Source organism: Azolla caroliniana, unplaced genomic scaffold (assembly GCF_043228905.1).
Source record: "Azolla caroliniana isolate FFs.n. ecotype wild unplaced genomic scaffold, voAzoCaro1.0.p SCAF_16, whole genome shotgun sequence".
Classification (NCBI taxonomy): domain Eukaryota; kingdom Viridiplantae; phylum Streptophyta; class Polypodiopsida; order Salviniales; family Salviniaceae; genus Azolla; species Azolla caroliniana.
Window position 1 is genome coordinate 4,957,007 of NW_028230451.1, and position 20,824 is coordinate 4,977,830.

Sequence of the window (20,824 nt, forward strand, 5' to 3'; positions counted from 1 at the left end):
TTCATATAAGCATAAAAGCAAAAGAGTTGGAACCATTGATCAATGTATATTTTTCAATAATGTTATGTGGGTTTTGAAAAGCTGAATCCCGCCCGTTAAAGCATACTTTGCAAGTTGAATCCTAATGTATAGATTAGGCATAAAGAGCAAAGACGTTTGGACCTTTGCACATGAAATACACCCACGCTCAACAACATAATAATAATCACACAAATTCCAAATGAGGCTCCAACCAAAATAAAAAAGAATGAGGATTTTCATTGAAATGCTTTTTTTGCAAGCTTGCGATTATGATACGATTACAACAAGGCCAACAATGGCTGTGCATTTTTTTTGTACAATTGTGAAGGAATGAGGATTTTCATTGAAATGCTTTTTTTGCATGCTTGCGATTATGATACGATTACAACAAGGCCAACAATGGTTGTGCATTCTTTTTGTACAATTGTGTGATCTATTTATCTACCTCAAGAGAAGGAACCCGCTACTGCAACTGCTAGTAGTCATCATCATCATGCTTCCTCCAAGAAAATGATCGAGAGTTCTCTCTATCTCAGACGGATGTGTTGGCGTTGATAAACACCGTCAGGGCAACATATATATATAATGCATTCACATGGCCCGGAGATGCCCATGTTGACACATAAATTAATCAAACACAATTCTAATTACACCCACCAAAGAATTGATCCACAACCTAATTTGTATTTACTTTACGTACAATGCATTCACCTCATCCTAAACCTAACTACCTACCTATACACAATATGAACATTTGGATTCACACATAAAATGTACACAAATTGTCAATTGATCCTTTACTTTACCTGCATACCTGGCATGAAATCATAATGCAATGATCTATGCTCCCCTATACACAAATTGGATTCACATAAAGTACACATACATATTGATCCTTACTTTACCTGCTGCATATATATACATACATACATACATACCACACATCCATGAATGATGAATGCTGCTTCAGCTCACCGGATCATGGTGCAGCTGGTGCTGCTCATGCACCCAGTGTCTGCGCTCCTGGACTTGAGCAGCTGCTGTTGCTGCTGTTGCTTGCTGGTGTTGTCGGGAGTCCCGAAGACTTGCCAGAAGCGGAGGGTCTCGTCCCCCGCTGCCGATGCGACGGTGTAGCCGTCGGGGCTCTGCGCCATGTGCAGGACCCTGGAGGTGTGGCCCCTCAGCTCCGCCATCTTCGTCATGCTGGGGTACTTCCACAGGCACAGCTGGTTCTGGCTGAAGCCATGGGAGCTCAGCAGCTCCTTCTCGTGCCTGCTCCATTGGAGGGAGCAGACCTGCGAGTGGGTGTCCACGCTGTTGAGGCAGGCGCCCGTCTGCGTGTTCCAGAACTTGATGCAGCCGTCTGCGGTGCCTCCGCCGGTGGCCAGGAGGTTGCTCTGGAAGGGGCACCATGCCAGGGCCTTCACGGCAGCGCGGTGCTCCTCCAGCCGGTGCAGGTACGAGGTCGGGGCTCCGCTGGTCATCATCTTGGCATCCCACAGGTGCAGGAGGTTGTCGTTCCCCCCGCTCGCAAGCTGCTGCCCCGACAGAGACCACTTCAGCCCGCACACCTCTTGCTCGTGAGAGCACATCTTCGTGATCACATGATCTCGGATGCGCACTGCCACATACGTACAGAGAACCGAATACACATCTCAATATGCTTATGCTATCCAGCAGAGAATGAATGCAAAGAAGGATCAGAATGGATATGGACCTCACTCACCATCGTGGTTGAAGATGGTGTTATCCCGGCTCCCTGAGCTCAGAATGGGGCCGCCATTCCATGCCAAGCTTCCAACCCTCCCACTGTGGCCTTTCATGGTCCTCACTTTGCACAGCGCCGTGGAATCCCAGAGCTGAACCTCGCCGTTGTCCAAACCAACGGCGATGTGCTTCCCATCAGGGCCCCAGTTGACGCTAGTCACGGGACCTTCCTCATCCCCAACTTGCATCAGCTCCTCGATGGAACCGGAGGTCGCGTGCCACAGGTAGACAGTGTTACCCAGAGCAATGGAGACCACGTTCTTCGAACTCCAATCCAGGAGGTTCAGATAGTAGTCATCCAGCAGCTCTGGCGCGTCCAGGGTTCGCTCTGCAGACTGCGCAACCAAAATTAAGGAAGGGTCAGAATAGAAGCAGAAAAACGTTTGCAACATTTTCGGTGGATGAATAATGAATCACTATGGCGATATATGTTATGTATATGTATAATGTACCTGGGGAATGTGACGGAAGATCTTGTTGCGCTTGGGAGCAGCGGATGACTGAATGTTCTCGGAGTAGAGCAATCGCGCGTTCCTCTCGAATCCCTCGGGAGGGGGAGGAGGCTTGCTCTTGAACGCAAGGACTCTTGAGTTCTTGTTCATGATGTTCCCAGCCAATTGCTTCCGATATTCCTCCTGCAATGAATTTTCGCAATCCAATATATTTATAAAAAAAAATCACTCTGGAATCGATCCATGAACGGATTTCGTTAGGGTGAAACAGAGAATCATAATAATCAGCAGGCATAATAAACATACATTTTGGATCGGTAGCTCGCTGTCCACGTTCTCTTTCGAGAGCATGTAATTGGCGACTTCGAAGTCCATGGCGGTCCTCGATGCAATGAATCGACATCCCTGATTCATACATAAAATTTTAAATCATTTAAGAGGCTTTTGAAAGAAAAAAGAAAGAATTGGATGTTTCAGCGATCCTTCAAATTACGAGGTGATTTACAAGGAGATGCTAGAAGTATTTTGGAAACGAAAGAATCAGATGTTTTAGAATCATTTCAAGAAGGTGGTTTGCAAGCAGATGGAAGAATTATTTTGGAAACGAAAAATCGGATGTTTTACGGGGAAAGAAACGTGATTTGGGAGCGAAATACTCAATAAACACATCGGATTTACATATTATTAGCATATATGTATGATCGCTATGCATAATAAAATGGATGCTCACCTGATTTTGCTGCTGTGTCTTCTTGGATTGAAGAGGTTCTGCTGTTGCTGCGCGATCGCTCAGAGCCTGCCTTACGCATGATCCAGGAGCGGCCATAATTCCTATTCGTAGATCGATGCAAAAACAAAACAAACAGACAGAAGAACAAAAAGACAATACGAAATATACTGCTACAGCTGCGGCTGCGGCTGCTCCTCCACAAAAGGGAGGAGGGGGGTTAGTATAGCACACAGACAAAAATTAAGAAAATTAAGCTTCACGTTTAATGTAAATGAACAAAGAGAGATTTATCGATGAACAACGCAACGATGACAACAGAATGATAAAATCAGATCGCAGAAAATCCTTCAGGGCGTAGAATGCCAAGTAAAGATTTGGAGTGCAATCAGAGAGAGCGATGAGAGTGCGAGTTGTAAATAAAATCGAGAGAAAGAGAGAGCTTTCAGATGAGAGCCAGAGAGCAGGGGAGGAGATGCTACGGCTATGGCTGTAATTGCTTTTTTATATGGTGTGGTAGTAGACAGAGAGAAGAAGGAGTCTGCAACGGTCACTAGAAGAAAAGCTCTTCCCAATTGTATTTGTGTTTGTGTGTGTGGAAGCTGTCCGTTCATCCAATCTGTCCGCCTACGTGTGAAAGCGTTCATTTGAGAGAACGGGTAACTATTCATAGTTAGTGGGTCATTGGTGACCAATACAATACAATATGTACATAAACACACATCCTTGCTCTTCTTTTACACGACATTCCAAAGTGTTTTTCTCTTGTCTCACTATACCTATTTTTAGCCAGAGAGAAAGGGAGAATCTCTCGCTCACACAACGTGCAATTGTTTCGTGGTGCACGGTAACTAGAAATGCGGTCCATATCAACTCTTGTGTCCCCCCCACTTGTCCCCCTTGTCCCTCTTTGGGAACTGCCATCCTCCAATGGGCACCAAAATTCTAATAGAACAGTCGATGAGACCAAGCACGTAACACAAGGTGTTGATCCGCCTCTTCAATGAAGATATGCAGTGTGAGGATCCTCATTTAGGTTAGACACGTGTTTAGGAGTCAATTTGCTATGATAAGATCCACTAATTCAACTTTACACATGATTAGTCAAAAGAGAAAGTAGTTGATAAAACCTTTGGGGATCCCCATCTTTTTTTTATAGTCGGGAAGAAAAGTAAGGAACTACGTGTTTTCATGAACAAAAAGAATTGAATGTTTTGTCCTACCTCGATAATGACACGTCCATTTCCTCCAGATATCATAGTTTCCATCCTTGATATTGTAGAAGGGCATGAAATATATGCCTTCTTAACCATCTCTAATTGGTAGAAGCTTATTGCGATGGCTCCAAACTATCACCTTCACGGTTCAATGAACTATGTAAATCGAAAGTTTTATGATCTTCATAATGTTTTTGTTGAATAAATCACTTCCAAGTTTCCTAACGGCAACCAAATATGTATCCATTTTTCGTGTTTCCACAATTGCGCGACCATCAAATTTAATTAGCTAATATATATGCATCATTCCTTACCTAAAGACTCAACCTTAGCTTTGTTAATCTTGTTGCTCCTTGTCATATTTATGTGACCCATATGTATAGTGCACATCGTTATGTGTTGGAGTAATGGCAAGAAAATGTCAATGGTCCCAGTGGAACTTGGTTAATGCCTTAGTTTTGGGTCACAACTTCCAAGCTTGTGCACACACACACACAATCTAGGTGGCTCCCTCGCATGGGATGCCCTCTTGTGATATCCCATATCTCTTTGACAAACCAAAGAGGGTCATATATTGTTGTATCCTACCAGTGTCACTTCTATTATTGTTAGGATCTATCATAGATCAAAATATTCTTCCACAATGGGAGTTTATGGTGCTACCATTATACCACAAATTCTACATGTTTTTTGTGCACAATGTCATCATGTCAAGATAGAGTAAGCACACCATTATCTAGCTTGTGCACTAAAAGAGGAGGAAATGATGTAAGCTCGAGGAGCATTATGAATCTAAGTATTTTGAAATAAATTTGATGTGAATCGAACACAACTTTACAGTGTACACCCAAACGTGCTATTGTTGGCCCATGTGCGAAAAATATCTAACATGCAACTTCTCGTCAAAATAATTGCACTATTTTCCTAGAATGCAAAGAGATGTTTTTGCACAAAAAGAGTAAGAAACATCATACCATTTTCTTAGCATGCAAGGATATGTTTTTGCACTAAAAGAGCAAGTAAAAAAAGAGGTAGACTCTTCACCAATCCTAAGAGCTTTATATTGTGGTATACATGTGTTCCTTTGTGCCACCTTTTAGTACATCCTTTCTAGGATGCATGTACCTAAACCGACCCACCCTTTTAGCACACCCTTTTTTGCTAAGCCAACACAAATGGGTACCTTTGTATCAACTATAAATTGAGTAAGAACAAAGAAGCTAATTAGGGTAGTTTTGATATCTTATGTGCATTTCACATATTGGTGAAGATGCGGGGTACCAATCGCCCACGTCCAAGCATCCACCTCTTCCCCCTAACCTTAGGTTGCCCACTAACTTCTTGTCCCACGAGTTTCCCCAATCCCTCTCCGACACAATAGCACTATTGTCCCTCACCTCAGCCAAGTCCATGTGGGCCTCAACCCACAGGAGCAATTGATCTCTATCTGCCTATAGCCCTTCTATCCCCCACCTTAGCCAAGTTCAGGTGGCCCTTAGTCCATAGGAGGGATTGATCTTTCTTTGCCAACTGATCTTTCCCCGATCCTAAGTGCATTATGGATCTTAGTATTTGGAAATGAACCCAATTCAATAGAAAAACACAACCTTGTGATCTGAAATAAAATGCCCTAGTGTGTGCTATGAATCGTAGCCCCATGTGATTACACTTTCATGTGAAAGTGATCATACAATTGTATTATCACTAGGCAGATATTGAAGGGTACATGATGTCAATTGTAACATCATAACGAATCTAACTAACTATTTTAAAATGAAGCTTACATTATCAATTAAAATGAAGGGCACAATATCAATTATAACATAATCAGGCTATAATTTTTTGGTATTAGACCTGATGTGAATTGAAGACACGACCTTTTGATTTGGAATCAAACATGTTACCATTACACCACAAATCCTACTTATTAATCTCAATTTATCAAACCTATGGATGTTGATTCCCCAAAAAATATTGTTTCAAAATACCACCATAGAACTATTTGTCTCACCAACATCCAAAAGTTTGGATTGGTCCTACCAATCGAGCAGGTGTGCAAAGACATGTGACCATTGGGTGCTCTAACAAGGCTAAGAAGGGAAGTGTGTAGCTCTTACTTCACCCTCGAAAGGCAAAGACAAGAGAAGAGTGCGTTGACAAGTAACTACTTCACATTGTATAGTAAATGATGCACGGTCTCAAAGGAAGATCATAACTCGAAGGTTCATCCTTCTTAGCCATTGACAAACAATTGGTTGGGCAATATTCAACAGAATTCCCACAAAAGATGCAAACTCCAAAATCAATGTTTTAACTTTTCAATTGCTTCTTTTTCATGCTCTTCACCAACATCCCAAGCTTGTAACTTCCGTCGTATTATCCATAGTTGTTCATCAAGAAGGCCTAGAGTTAGTGTTAAGAATTAGGTAATTAACTACGGGTTAATTAGTACCTAATTATGTGATTAAGTTAAGCGGAAGATTAAGTGATACGTGTGTATGTGTGTGAGAGGAAGAGAGAGAGGAAGTTAACACTTACGAACAACGAGACAATACGGGGGATGATTAACTATATTAGAAAGCATCATCAAATACAAAAATACCCACAATGAGGTATACATATATATACATCTCATGTGCAAAGGTGCACATGTGCGAGTAGAATATAGGTACAACCGTGTAAGTTCTATATTAAAGGAACATGGGAGTGGATGATCTACAATGTATCCCACTCAAGTACAAAATCCTACTTAAACCTTTAAGGTCAACACACTAACTAGATTCTATCTAGGTAACTACTAAGTTACGTGTGTTGACTAACTAACTAAACTAAGTTGAGCTTGATATCTCAACAGTTAGTTTTCCTATAAGATTCAAGATACAATTTCAAACAACACCTTTTCCTCATGAAATGCAAGAAGCGGAAGAAGAAGAAGCAAATATAAATTGGAGAGGTTTCTATTTATACTCTTATCAATGTCATTCTCATTACAGATAGATAAATGCTCCCTGAAACTGAACCTCTCTATTTGGCTCATCATTAACGTATGATTACTTGTTAGTTGTGATTGGTGTGGTGCTTAGCTGAAAACTATGAAAGCATTTTGTGGCACCTTAAATTTGGATTTGACACACATTATCAATTCCTAAGAGCATTATGAATTGAGCACACACCCTTTTGATCGACAATTACACCCTATATTACATTAGAAATCCTACATGTTTGCATAACTTATTGATAAAAAAAATTGATTGATAGGATATACTAAATCATTATTTGTGAATAAATTTGTTGGGTGGGAGGGTGTCCCCCACCTTCGTGACAATGTAACTCGGATGTACCATAACAAGATGACTTTTTTTTTTACATAGAACGGGATTGAAGACAATTCATAAAAGGCGTCCCCATAAATTTCAAAATACAAGCCATTGGAAACAAATAAATTGTAAAGACCATTTTGGGTAATATACTAGCGAGTAAAATAAATGTATTGTAATGAGCATCACCATGATTGTTAGGTAACCAACTATGAAAAGGAAAGAGTGGTGGTTCTACGGATTATTCTATTTTGTAATGTGTCCAAAACAATTCCTTAATCAGTAAAAGAGATATTTCCAACGACAATAGCAATATATATGGATATTGTCTATTTCTATTTTTTTTCATTTAGGATTGCTTATCTGATACCCATCCTCCTTTTATTCCTCTCCTTGGGCTAGTTTTTCTCTTTATGAAACGAAAAAAGCCATAGTTTTTTTCTTCTTTTTTGCCTCCACCATGTAGAAACTACTAGAATTGTATACATCTAGCAATGCTCATACGATTCTAGAGGTTTGAGGGACCAGGGTGCATGACACGTAAACTTATAATGATCAACCGATTTCATATGGAAAGACTTCTTTTTTTGGGTTGATAAGAGGATGATGAAATTGCTAAACAATTGACCAACATCATGATGTACCTTGGATAATCAACTAATTGACATCATATCAAATTTGAATCTAAGTATTTTGATATTAACCCGATGGGCAATGAACACACAATCTTTTGATCTAGAGTGAGATGTGCTACCTTGCAAGGAGAAGTTTTTGCACATAAAGAGTTGCACATGTATCAATCTAAGAGCATTATGAATCTAAGTACTTTGTAATGAACTCGACGTGAATTGAACATGCAACCATTTGTTCCAAAGTCAAATGCACCCTTTTGATGCAGAGTCAAATGCACTACCATTAAGACATGTTTTTTTATTTTATAACCTTCTTATGGTCTCAGGCCAAAGAGTTTAGGATTTAGGATGTAAGGAGATGCTTGTGCACTAAGAGAGGGGCAAAAAGTATCAACTCTAAAACTGCTATGATTCTAAATATTTTGAATAACTCGACATGAATCGAACACATAACATTTTTATTTGGATTTAGATGCAACCTTTTGAATCTAAGTACTATTGCACCACATATCATATTTATTTTTATGCACCATATTATGCTCTCTTATTGATCTTATGTACCATGTGAGGAGATGCTTGTGTGCTAAAATATTGATTCCAAGAGCATTATGAATCTATGTATTCAAATGAGCATGATGTGATACAAAACACAACCTTCTAACACACAATTGATAATGACATCGACTTGAGCACTTAGTTTTTTTCTCCCCTCATGAACATTCTCATAAATGTTTACAGACGGTTTTCGTATCATACAATAAAGTGGTAACACTTTTGCACTTTAAGAGTGGTGCATGCTATGGCTTCAAGTAGGGACATGAATAAAAGTGTTTTGAAGTGAGGCACAAAAGCTTTTGGTTTGGAGTCAACCACGAATCCCATAACTTTTTGAATTCTGTTAAATTGTAAGATATGAAAACGTCATGGTTCAATGACCTGATACACCTTTTTCAATGTGTAGTTGTTAAAATGGTGTCAAATGTTGATGCATGGCGAGAATGGCTCATAATGTCTAGTTAAAATGTCAACATATTTATAATCCAAATAATTTTGTAAGGTCATTGTACCCTAGTTGTTTCAAAATCTATTCATTAGGCCACAAATACCAAGCAATGTGTTTTTTTTATACAAAAAGATACACCCTAGTATTATAAAATCATAAAAAACACAAAAGTTGTGTTGGACAAACGAATATACCAACCGATTCCCTTGTACTCACATCATGGCCGATTTAATGTGTATATACAATAACCACACATATTTGTATGCCATATCTCCAAGATTATTATGGTCTACTCCTCCTAAACTACAAATGAGCATGCAATTATAACTAATGGAAGGAGTTGTTTTTTGGGAAAAAAGAGAGCATGCAATGTAGCCTATACCACCAACATCTGTAGCAATAGAATCTATAAACATAGTAGACATTGTTTCCCAAAATGATAGGAACAATATACATCCATACTATGTGATCTCCATCTTCCCTATAAATGAGCATTGAATCCCATAACCTTTTAAAATGCATTTGCTTCCTAAAAATAGCATCAACATTGCTTGTAAAACTTTTGTATTGACCACGTAATGTATGAATAAGCAACAACTATAATTCGGCAATTATACCAAAAGCATCGTGAGTGAATTTGTGAAAAACTTATGTACATCACATCACGCCTTCCAAATCACTCACATTAGAATAGATGAAATTGTTTTCCAAATAATATCGTCCCTAATTTGCAACCTATCAAACAAAAAAGGTAGAACCATTTGTACATGAGGCAGAACTATGTGAAAGGCTTCCATTATATCCTCCCTTTCATACAACAACGATCGTCCCTCTAGAATGCCCCAACTAACAGCACCCCAAGTGATCTCACAATTAGCATGTATCAATACTAAGGGCCTTAAAACTCTCTTCCATACTTGCGTGATTTTAGGACAAGACCACAACACATACTTAATTGATTCTGTCATATAGCCACAACCAAATCCACATGACTTACAATGTATTTGCCGTAACCAAGCCCAAACCGATAATGCATAATGCATGAATAACTAGCGAAACAGTATGATCTTCTTGGGAATCTGCATACTCCATAACCACTTCCAATATTTCAATGCATCCATTAAAGAGGCCCTATTTGCCAACCACACTTTCGTAGCAGATGGCAGACACAATTTCTTACTTAAGAGCAACTTCCGTCCCAACTTCATAAAATATTGAAAAAACTGAATACATTTAGTTTGAGACAAAGAATGTAGATGTTTCCAAAGATAATATGATGGATCCCAATGTAGGTCCAACAATGGTACCAAGCAATTTGTTATATGACATATGTGCATCTCAGAGTATTTGTGAGGTCATTGGACCTTATGTTCTTAGCATTTCACGTTAGGTCTACACCTAGTGTGCCTATGACACTGAACTATGTTGAAAAGAACATGTTGCAAATTATTTAATATTTGATGAGGCAAGCAATACATATTCTTGAGAATGACTCTCTTATGAGTAACAATCAACAATGGTTCGGCTTGAACCGAACCGAACCACAAAAACCGTGGCTTAATGGTTTAAATGATTCGACTCGATTTGGTTCAAGCCTTTATCGGTTTAATGGTTTTCTTATTAAACGGTTTAAAAAATTAAAATTAAAAATTTTCAAACTGAAATGTGAAATGTTGAATTATGATCTAACTTGAGAACCAAAAACGAACCGCGAAACCACGGTTTTAACGGTTTAATGGTTTGAAAGCCTCTAAAACCGTTTGGTTTGAGCTTGAACTTTTTGTAACGGTTCAGTTTAAATGGTTTCGTGGTTTGTTTTAGTTCGGTTTAAATTTCAAATTTTTTTTTTTAACAGTTCGGTTTGAAACGGTTTGAGTTTGAGACTGTCGAACCGAACCGAACCTGGACAAGGGTAGTCGCTGAAATGATCTAAAACAGCAGGGGTAGTTCTATAAATACAATTTCTCTAAAATCAGAGGCTTGCCCAACACATCCTTCTCTCTAATCCTTCTCGATATGTCATCGTGTCTTGCTCTGTGACGCGGAGATAGGCATGGCTATGTCTCTCCTGCACTCTCACCCTCACTCTTACCGTCCTTTCTGTCGATCTCATCTTCTCTCGGCTACCTCTGTCTTTTCATCAATTTCCAAGACTAGCCTGAAGAGGATCTGGACCAACTGTCGCTTCACCACTCCACGGAGAAGCTTATTGGGCGCTCTTCTTTTCACAATGGCTGGAAGTTCTCCTCCTGTCTCTGCAAGGTCTAATATCTCTGAGGCAGAACAGGTGAACTATTATTTTGATTTTTATAATTGTTTCTCTGTTTTCACCTCAGGTGATCTTTAATTCAATCAAAGATTTATTGTCGATGATTTTTTAAAAAATCAGGAAAATAAAAGGTAGTAATTTTTTATAGCTGGTCAAATATTTGAACTCGTTTGCTATCAAGGCTAGAAAATCAGACATAATTATGTATGATTTCTGATAATTTTCTACCGAATCCTATAATTTTCTAAGCATATGGATAACTATGCTATAAGGGGCCAAATGCTGTCTGTATTTATAACCATTACAAGGGTCTAGTTACATGTTGGCAGACCACTCTGTGCTCTAACAGTATCAAATTGGGGATGTGTATGAGACACCACCTCATGTCTGCAGCAAACACCATAGACTTTTCAATTGCACAACTTTTCAACCAGGTTACAGTGGAAGCCTCCCTAATGTGGGCTAGACACAACAATGCGGCTAATCACTTATCCGACAACTCTCTAGAAAGAATTACAGGACTATCATTATTTGCCTTAGCATGGCTAAATTATATGGACTTAGCTTATGTGCAGAGAGAGAGAGCGGATTGAGAGTCTAGGCCGGGCCATGATTTTAGAGTTCAGTCTGCTTTACCTAAGGGCATCGATACATATCACCGTCATACCAAAAAGGAAGAGACGACTGCATCTCAAAGGCTATTTTCAGAAAGTCTCCTTTCCACCCATAGTCAAAAGCAGAGGCAGGTTTGGTCACCCTGTTGCAGGTGCAGGTTATTAGTGGAAAGTGACGACCAAGGATCGGCAGAATCCTTCGTGGATAGATCAAGAATGTCAGATCAAGATACTCCTATAGTGTCTACGAGAGGACAACCAAATGGCAGCAGAGCCTCAAGCTCTCATTTGAGCTGCCTTCATTGCACATTCACCCATGTATTTCATTCACACATGCTCTACACACATTTCTTGGATGTGCATATTAGACAGGGAAGGTTGTATGGATGACTTCTTGTGTGCTACTTGCTTTAGGAAGGCTGCACCTTTTTCCTCACATGTTTTTTTAATGGGTGTGCTGCGATCTTCAATCTTTTTTATTTAATCTCTTTCAAAATTTCTCTATAATCCCATAAGTTATTGGGGATTGTTAAGCCATGCATCCAGACTTTGATTGGTTGGATAGTACTGACAGGAGATATTTATTATAGGAAAACAATGGGGTTACAATCGAATATTGACTATAAAATTCTTGAATGGGTTGTTTCAGATTTTGAAGAATGTTGATTGGCCAGAGCAGTTCCCTTTCAAGAAAGAGGATTTTCAACGTTTTGATGAGTATGCAGCATATTTGTTGCTTTTTTTTCCTTATGTGATAATATATTTTCATTTCAAGGGGATGCCTGTGTTTGTGAAATAATGACAATTTTGGTAATTGCTATTTCATTATCCGGAATGAACAAATTTGACAGTATGAAATGAATTGATCATGGAAACTGTCAAATGTGAATAATTAGATCAATAACCACATGGTAACTTGTGTAGCCTCCTAGATATCTACAAGTCAAATATATAATGGATGGGTTTAGGGTTTTATCTGTTTGCATATTTCCCTTAAAGATATCCATAATAGGATGACCAAAAATGGAGGTAGTGAACTGAGGGAGGACCTAATGATCGACATGATTATTGTATTTAAAGTTTATATAGGATTATATTTATTTGCATCATAAAGCAAATCCACAAAGCAATGGCTTCTCCTATAGTGCTAGCCTCTAGAGGTAAAATCTATGAGGAGCATGAATCAAATATGACATTGGTGCATAAACCTCAAGATCATGCGCATGCTTTTTTCTTCAGACGTCTCAGGCATACAAATTCTTGGTGGTTTTGCCTTTTCTTGCAGATCACCAGATACAATTTTCTATAGCTCCCCACGATTTGTTACTCACATTGATGATCCTGCGATCCGAGCTCTGACAAAGTACTATGAATCTGTTTTTCCACCTAGTAACAGTCCTGGTGTGGCATTGCTTGACATGTGCAGCAGTTGGGTATGCTTTTCAAAATGAACATATGAAAACATAAACCGAGTACATGAAAGATGTAACATGTATTAGGATTATGAATGAGTTATTAGTTAAATTGATTTGCTTTAGTGGTAGTGTCTCACAAGGTCAAGCTAATTAATAATTATGTGTTCTAAACAATTTCAGATCAGTCATTACCCTAAAGGGTACAAACAGGAAAGAATCGCTGGGATGGGTCTTAATGAAGAGGAGCTGAAACAAAATCCGGTAAACTACATTAACAATCCAATGGATAAGATTTATTAAACAATCCAGTGGATAATATTATGTACTCAAGTCTTAGTTATTTTGGCCTTTGCAGGTTTTGACGGATTATGTGGTTCAAGATCTCAACTTAAACACTATTCTGCCATATGAAGATAATTCCTTTGATGTCATTACTAATGCTGTGAGCTCACTTTCCAATGATCTCCTGTTAACAAGATGTATCACCATTGGTTAGAAGTCCAAAGCAACAATACATGTGATTGCATCAACTATATGTTTGAACATCTTCTCAGTTCTGTACACATTTTTAATGCAAATTCACATTCATTAGAGGCAAAGCTCGTGCATATTTACTTGCCATAAAGGTGACACATGGTGTTGGACTATACATAGAAAAGTCTCTCTCTCTCTAGATAAATAGATTGAGAGAGAGAGAGATATCCAACATAACAGCATATTGTCAAAATAGAGATTGATGTGATCTTAACCTGTAGGTGAGTGTCGATTACCTTGCAAAGCCTTTGGATGTTTTCAAAGAGATGAGGAGAGTGCTCAAGCCAGGTGGACTCGCTATTATGAGGTTAGTAACTATGGGATGTGCAATTTCTTCCAACATGACAAATTCATTTTTTTTATGTTACAGCTTTGTGGTATGTTAATTGGCAGTTTTTCAAATCGTTGTTTCTGGACCAAAGCAATTTCAATATGGACAGGAACTGGAGACGTGGATCATGTGTATATTGTTGGTTCATACTTCCACTATACCGGAGGCTTTGAGCCACCTCAGGCAAGTCTTTGGTCATTTCAACTATTCTGTTTACAATTAGATGATTTAAGTAACCATTGCGCTTCCGTAATAATCATAAAGCAAGTGATGCTATAAATTATAGTAAATGTGACAGTCCTTTTTTGATATATTATTGTATGTGTAGGCACTTGATATATCTCCGAATCCGGGGAGGACAGATCCAATGTATGTTGTTTTCTCAAGAAAGCTTCAAAGCTAATTACCTTAAAATGGAATATGCCTCTCAAAAATGTAGATTACAACAACATAATGGTGTATCAAAATTAACGAAATGGATAGAACACCCACTTCGAAACACATCTAATGACAAGATGAAGTTGGTTTCAACACTGCAATAAAATTAAATTCTTTTGTGGCACCCATAGCACAAGATGAAGCTTCTCTAATATGAAATTTGGTCCATTCCATTACAATTCATAAAATAACATATCATGCTCCTAGAAGAGACTTTCAATATGTATCCTACCCTCCAAATGTATGTATATCATGTAAAGGGAACGGATCAAATGTTAATGTACAGCATGTGGAAATTTTCTTTACTAAACTATTCAGAAATTCTAAAAACTTGTAGGATTTTTCCTAAGCTTATCAACGGAACTGTTAGCACCAACACTATCAAATGAGAAAATTTCATTTAAACTTGAATGAGTATTCAATCCAAGAAAAACAAATTCAATCGAAGATAGTTTGAATTGGATCATGGATTGGCAAATTTCAAAAGTTGTGAATTGTCCATTGATGAATCTCTGGACATGATTTGTGATCAGATTATTGTGCTACAAGATCATCTTAACAATTGTACATTGGATCATTGTAATGACTAGATTACTGCTTGTTTGGAAGTAGTTGTGGGCTGTGGCATGATTGAGCTTAGGAGGAAAGAGCTTTATTTGCATGTGCTGTGTAGAAGAATAGAGAGTGCAAGGGTAAACTTTGGTTTATGGTTATCACTACTGATTATACAAGGACTGGTATGAATAGTCATAGTTGCAAAGGGATGGGAGTGCTTGCTTGTGATTTTCCTTGAAGATATCTTGGACTGGCAAAATTCAAGCGATGGCTTTAGTGGCATAATATCTGTGATGTCGTCCCTGAATGTGTTACTTTTCAAACTCCCTCTTGCAGCCCTCTGTTATGATAATTGTTGGCCTTTCACACCCATTTAACTGCCTTTGCATGATCTGGATATGTGCATCCAACACAATTTTTTGACCATGATGATATGTTTCGATCACAATTGTTGCCTTGAATCTGGTGAAAAACTAGCCAGAAATCACAAGGCAAATTGTTTTGATCGTAGTTTAGGACATTTAATACCATAACCTAGAAGAATCAGAACCAGAAATAATGATCATCGATGTAATGATGTCTTCTAATTGGACATAGATATTTGTATGGGGAGATCACACTCTTGCCTTGGTGTACAATCCCTTTAAATGGTTCCCTTTGTACAAACAGGGTTTTAGATGCCCTTCAGTGTGCTATGTTTATAAAATTTACAAGTAACCCCGTCGGAAGGCAATGCTAAAACGCTAGATAAACCCACATGCTCTACCCAGGCCTCTTTGACATCACTCTCAAAGCTTTAACCTTTTTCGCATCCTCATGCATTCCAACAGCTGCGTAGATACTAGACAGAAGTACATAGGCTTGTGTAAAATCACAATCTAGTTGTATGGCTTCATTAAAAACCAATTTTGCGACCTTAATATTCTCCCATTTCCTACATGTGGCTAACAGTGCAAGCCAGACAGAAGGATCTTTGGAAGAGGGCATTGTCTTAATTATTGATATTGCTTTGTCGAAGTTCCCCAAATATCCAAGCATAACCACCATGCAAGTATGGTGCTCTAACATTGGTATGATTCCATATTCTTTGCTCATCTTGTGATAAAATGTTTGAGCTTGATCCAATTTCCTAGAGTGGTTACATGCATTGAGCATACAGAGAAATGTGACCTCGTTTGGGGAAAGGCCCTCCTTTAGTGCATGTGAAAAACAACTTAACGCTTCACAGGCTTGGCCATTTTGTGCATATCCTGCAATCAATGCATTCCAAGAGACTATGTTTCGAGCATGAAGTTCTTCGAAGACATTCTTTGCTCTTGTAAGTGCACCGCATTTGGCATACATATCCACTAAAGCATTGCCAAGAGAAATATTGTTCTTGAGCAAGCCTCTATCAACGATCTCATCATGAATTTCCTTGCCTTTGTCTATAGCTCCGGTGGCACCAATGGCTTTCAAAATGCAAATAAAGGTGACGTCATTTGGGGAGAGACCTTCCTTTCGCATTTGTTCGAAACATAAGAGAGCTTCATGGCTTTGTCCATCTTGGGCATATCCAGCTATTATGGTCGACCAAGAGATCACATTTCGATGAGGGAGATCTTCAAGGACCATACGTGCTTTCACAAGCATACCACATTTAGCATACATAAAAACCAGGGCATTGCTGAGCACAATATTTTTAAACAATCCTTTACGAATAATCTCATTGTGAATTTGTTTACCTTTTTCAAGATCTTGTGTATTACCACATGCCTTAAGGATGCATGCAAATGTAACCTCATTCAAAGAGAGACCCTCTCTTTGCATGAGTTCCAGACATTTTAGTGCCTCATGGTCTTGATCATGTTGGGAATACCCTGCAATTAATGCATTCCAAGAGCCTGTGTTTCTAACTGGAAGTTTTTCAAGGACTATTCGAGCCTTTTTAAGCATACCACATTTTGCATACATATCGACCAGAGCAGTGCCAATCACCACATCTTTGTCCAAGAGGCCCCCAATTATAATCTCGTGAGAAATTTCTTCCCCATTCTTAAGATCCCCTATGCTTCCACATGCCTTCAAGATGCAAATGAAAGTGACGACATTCGGGGAAAGCCCTTCTGTCTTCATCCTAGAGAAACAATGAAGAGCTTCACGGCCTTGTCCATGCTGAGCATATCCGGCAATGAGTGCAGACCAAGAGAATACATCTCTAACATGAAGGTCTTCTAGAACATTCCGAGCACGAACAAGAAAGCCACATTTTGCATACATATTGATAAGACTGCTTGCAATGTGAGGGCTCTTCTGAAGCAACCCTCTATAAAGGACCTCAGAGTGCAACCTGATGCCATTGCATACATCTTTCTTTTGGGCACAAGACTTAAGTAGCTCAACAAGCTCAAAATCAATTTTATCTTTTTGGGTTCTGATCTCCTGAATCTTCTTCTTTGATGGTCTTCTCCATGGAAGGGATGATTGTTCTGCACCAGGAAATCTTCTCCTCTGCTGCATCAATTTCAAAAGCACAAATACAAAACCATTCAGTCACTCATATTCTCATAGTACTCACATGTTTGTAGTTGTGATCCTTCTAAATGCTTGTTCAGACTATTTGCTTATAAAATCTCTTATTCTGTCCTTCCCTTATTTTTCTTTTTTTCTTCTTCTTATTGTAATTGTTATTATTATTCACATTGTTTTGTTAGTGCTTGCTTTCGGCCGGTCGACAAATGGTCGTCTCCGAGTTCACTTTCATATCTTCATTGGACTATTGCTTACTCACCAACAATCAACAAATTATTGTCTCTAGGTTCACTGAATTCATGTCTTCATCAACCTGCTAGACACTCAATGCTCGACAAATTAATTATTAACCCCAACCTCACTTTCATTTCTTCGTTAAATGAGCGCACCAACAAGATGATTTGTCTTTGGTTTTGTCATGAGTGTTGGCCATTGACTCGAATAGTAACGCGCCCTTGTGTGAACATTGAGTAGTCTCCATTACATTGCCCTCGACTTTTCTTCCACAAGGAAGTGAACCCTAACCATTTTACAAAGTCTTTTGGAGAAAATAGGCGCTTGGACATTTTGAGTTGTTTCTCGATATTTGAGCCTCAAATTTGGCATGAAACATAATCAATCAATTAAAATTTTGCAGAAATAGTTAATGTGTTGGTACACTATGCAAAGTTCAAAGCCATATCCTTGTTAAGATATTTAACACAATGCTACATTATTTGTTACTGTGGTTATGCTTTATGTGTGACCTCTCGTTGTTGACCATAAAGCAAAGAGTGTGATTATGTTGAGTTGTCAACTCGTACACTATTGTGTGCTCTACGAATTCAATGGATTTTTAGTATACCTTTGAGTATCGTCTTCACATAGATTGCTTTGAGTTATAGTTTTAACTTTAGCTCATGCATCCGTACACACAATCTCTATCTCAAATTTGGCCATCATCTTAAGTCATTGAGTTCAAACCTCAGCTTTCGTGAGCATGGTTGGTGTACTTAATCAATAACATGGCGTTGATAGGTAATGATTTCTTGTGTTTCCTTTTAATGAATTAGGCAATTAAGTAATAGTATGAACATAAGTTAAAGTCTCTCTCTAACACGCCAATTTGCATCCCTTCCCTTCAATAAATGGACCCTTGAATTGCATGTGGCCAACCCTCAATTGTTGTTTTTTGCTTCTCCTCATAAGGACATGTATTAACTTACAAGCATCCTTATTACATTATCCTCATGAATCTTGAATTACATACTTGTCGAACAGATGTGGCTTGCTTGATCCCCTATTATTGACACATAGCAAAGTTGTTCATGATTTTAACATAAGTAGGTTGTATAGTCCTTCATGACATGATAGAAGTTGGTTAGTCCGTAATGACATACATAATCGAAAGGATGTCTGAATGAGAGGTATTTTCACCCATATTCACCATGGGTGTGAAGAAATATAACATATACATGTATAAGTTGCTAGCGCAATGGTTTATCTAAACATGCTCGAGGTTTTATCGATTAAGGACACCTTGATCTTGAGTTGACTAAGAGTGTGTGATATTGTTACCAAAGCCCATTTTACCTTGATTCTAATAATGTGTGAGTGAACTTAAGGATTGTGGCACCTTCTGTTCTTGCTTGATTGACTTCATTAGCAATTGCTTGTTTTGCCAGAAATCGAATGCCGCTTAGAGGATGGCGATTCCAAAGAGGGACAAAAGAATTGTAGTGATAGGGGGGGCAACACAAGAACTGAAATCAACCACATTTCTCATTATCAAAACAATCTATGTATACACATAGTGCCACAAAACGCACACACTCTTTGCTCTCTCTTCAAACTGGTGTAGTAAAGTTTCGAGCACTACACACAAAGAGGGAGGAGGGAAACACTTTGGAAGAAGAGCCAGGATGTGTGTATGAATGTTTATTGTATTGTATTGTATTGTATTGGTCAATGTATTATGTCACCACCACTTGACTAACCAAAACTATCAATAAATACATACATACGTATAGTTACCCGTTCTCTCAAATGTCATGTAAAAGAAGAGCCAGGATGTGTGTATGAATGTTTATTGTATTGTATTGGTCAATGTATTATGTCACCACCACTTGACTAACCAAAACTATCAATACATACATACATACGTATAGTTACCCGTTCTCTCAAATGAACACTTTCACACGTAGGCGGACAGAATGGATGGACGGACAGCTTCCACACACACAAACACAAATACAATTGGGAAGAGCTTTTCTTCTAGTGACCGTTGCAGACTCCTCTATCTCTCTGTCTACTACCACACCATATAAAAAAGCAATTACCACCATAGCCGTAGCATATCCTCCCCTGCTCTCTGGCTCTCATCTGAAAGATCTCTCTTTCTCTCGATTTTATTTACAACTCGCACTCTCATCGCTCTCTGTGATTGCACTCCAAATCTTTACTTGGCATTCTACGCCCTGAAGGATTTTCTGCGATCTGATTTTATCATTCTGTTGTCATCGTTGCGTTGTTCATCGATAAATCTCTCTTTGTTCATTTACATTAAACGTGAAGCTTAATTTTCTTAATTTTTGTCTGTGTGCTATACTAACCCCCCTCCTCCCTTTTGTGGAGGAGCAGCCGCAGCCGTAGCTGTAGCAGTATATTTCGTATTGTCTTTTTTGTCTTCTATCTGTTTGTTTTGTTTTTGCATCGATCTACGAATAGGAATTATGGCCGCTCCTGGATCATGCGTAAGGCAGGCTCTGAGCGATCGCGCAGCAACAGCAGAACCTCTTCAATCCAAGAAGACACAGCAGCAAAATCAGGTGAGCATCCATTTTATTATGCATAGCGATCATACATATATGCTAATAATATGTAAATCCGATGTGTTTATTGAGTATTTCGCTCCCAAATCACGTTTCTTTCCCCGTAAAACATCCGATCTTTCGTTTCCAAAATAATTCTTCCATCTTCTTGCAAACCACCTTCTTGAAATGATTCTAAAACATCTGATTCTTTCGTTTCCAAAATACTTCT

General features: G+C 38.7%; 3 protein-coding genes across 4 annotated transcripts; 1 reads left to right on the plus strand and 2 right to left on the minus strand.

The window, feature by feature from the left end:
* Positions 1-968: 968 nt before the first annotated feature.
* On the minus strand, positions 969-3,099 carry LOC147853713 (cell division cycle 20.2, cofactor of APC complex-like). Its single transcript, XM_087332631.1, has 5 exons — positions 2,971-3,099; positions 2,547-2,645; positions 2,241-2,423; positions 1,748-2,123; positions 969-1,642 (listed from the first exon to the last, which is right to left on the minus strand). The coding sequence occupies exons 1-5, from the start codon at positions 3,064-3,066 to the stop codon at positions 993-995; spliced, it is 1,404 nt and encodes a 467-aa protein (XP_087188757.1). The 5' UTR covers positions 3,067-3,099; the 3' UTR covers positions 969-992.
* An 8,035-nt stretch (positions 3,100-11,134) lies between these two features.
* LOC147853714 (uncharacterized) lies at positions 11,135-14,861 on the plus strand. Of its 2 annotated transcripts, XR_015531207.1 has the most exons (9): positions 11,135-11,423; positions 12,669-12,736; positions 13,305-13,452; positions 13,615-13,695; positions 13,790-13,876; positions 14,190-14,275; positions 14,362-14,482; positions 14,628-14,759; positions 14,802-14,861. XR_015531207.1 is itself a non-coding variant. In XM_087332540.1 (8 exons), the coding sequence occupies exons 1-8, from the start codon at positions 11,190-11,192 to the stop codon at positions 14,700-14,702; spliced, it is 900 nt and encodes a 299-aa protein (XP_087188666.1). In that variant the 5' UTR covers positions 11,135-11,189; the 3' UTR covers positions 14,703-14,861. The 2 variants fall into 2 exon arrangements, 1 of the variants encoding a protein (XP_087188666.1); XM_087332540.1 differs by having other exon boundaries at positions 14,628-14,861.
* Positions 14,862-15,842: 981 nt separating this feature from the next.
* LOC147853715 (pentatricopeptide repeat-containing protein At2g13600-like) lies at positions 15,843-17,907 on the minus strand. Its single transcript, XM_087331904.1, has one exon. The coding sequence runs from the start codon at positions 17,789-17,791 to the stop codon at positions 16,055-16,057; it is 1,737 nt and encodes a 578-aa protein (XP_087188030.1). The 5' UTR covers positions 17,792-17,907; the 3' UTR covers positions 15,843-16,054.
* Between the last annotated feature and the right edge of the window lie 2,917 nt (positions 17,908-20,824).

Bases quoted from the DNA above. Each gene is read 5' to 3' on its own strand.
- LOC147853713 (XM_087332631.1), bottom strand. From the start codon at position 3,066: ATGGCCGCTCCTGGATCATGCGTAAGGCAGGCTCTGAGCGATCGCGCA. The intron at 2,424-2,546 runs GTATGTTTATTA...AATTCATTGCAG, and splicing joins GCGAGCTACCGATCCAAAAT to GAGGAATATCGGAAGCAATT. The intron at 1,643-1,747 runs GTGAGTGAGGTC...CGTATGTGGCAG, and splicing joins CACCATCTTCAACCACGATG to TGCGCATCCGAGATCATGTG.
- LOC147853714 (XM_087332540.1), top strand. From the start codon at position 11,190: ATGGCTATGTCTCTCCTGCACTCTCACCCTCACTCTTACCGTCCTTTC. The intron at 13,696-13,789 runs GTAAACTACATT...TGGCCTTTGCAG, and splicing joins AGGAGCTGAAACAAAATCCG to GTTTTGACGGATTATGTGGT. The intron at 14,483-14,627 runs GCAAGTCTTTGG...TTGTATGTGTAG, and splicing joins GAGGCTTTGAGCCACCTCAG to GCACTTGATATATCTCCGAA.
- LOC147853715 (XM_087331904.1), bottom strand. From the start codon at position 17,791: ATGCAGCAGAGGAGAAGATTTCCTGGTGCAGAACAATCATCCCTTCCA.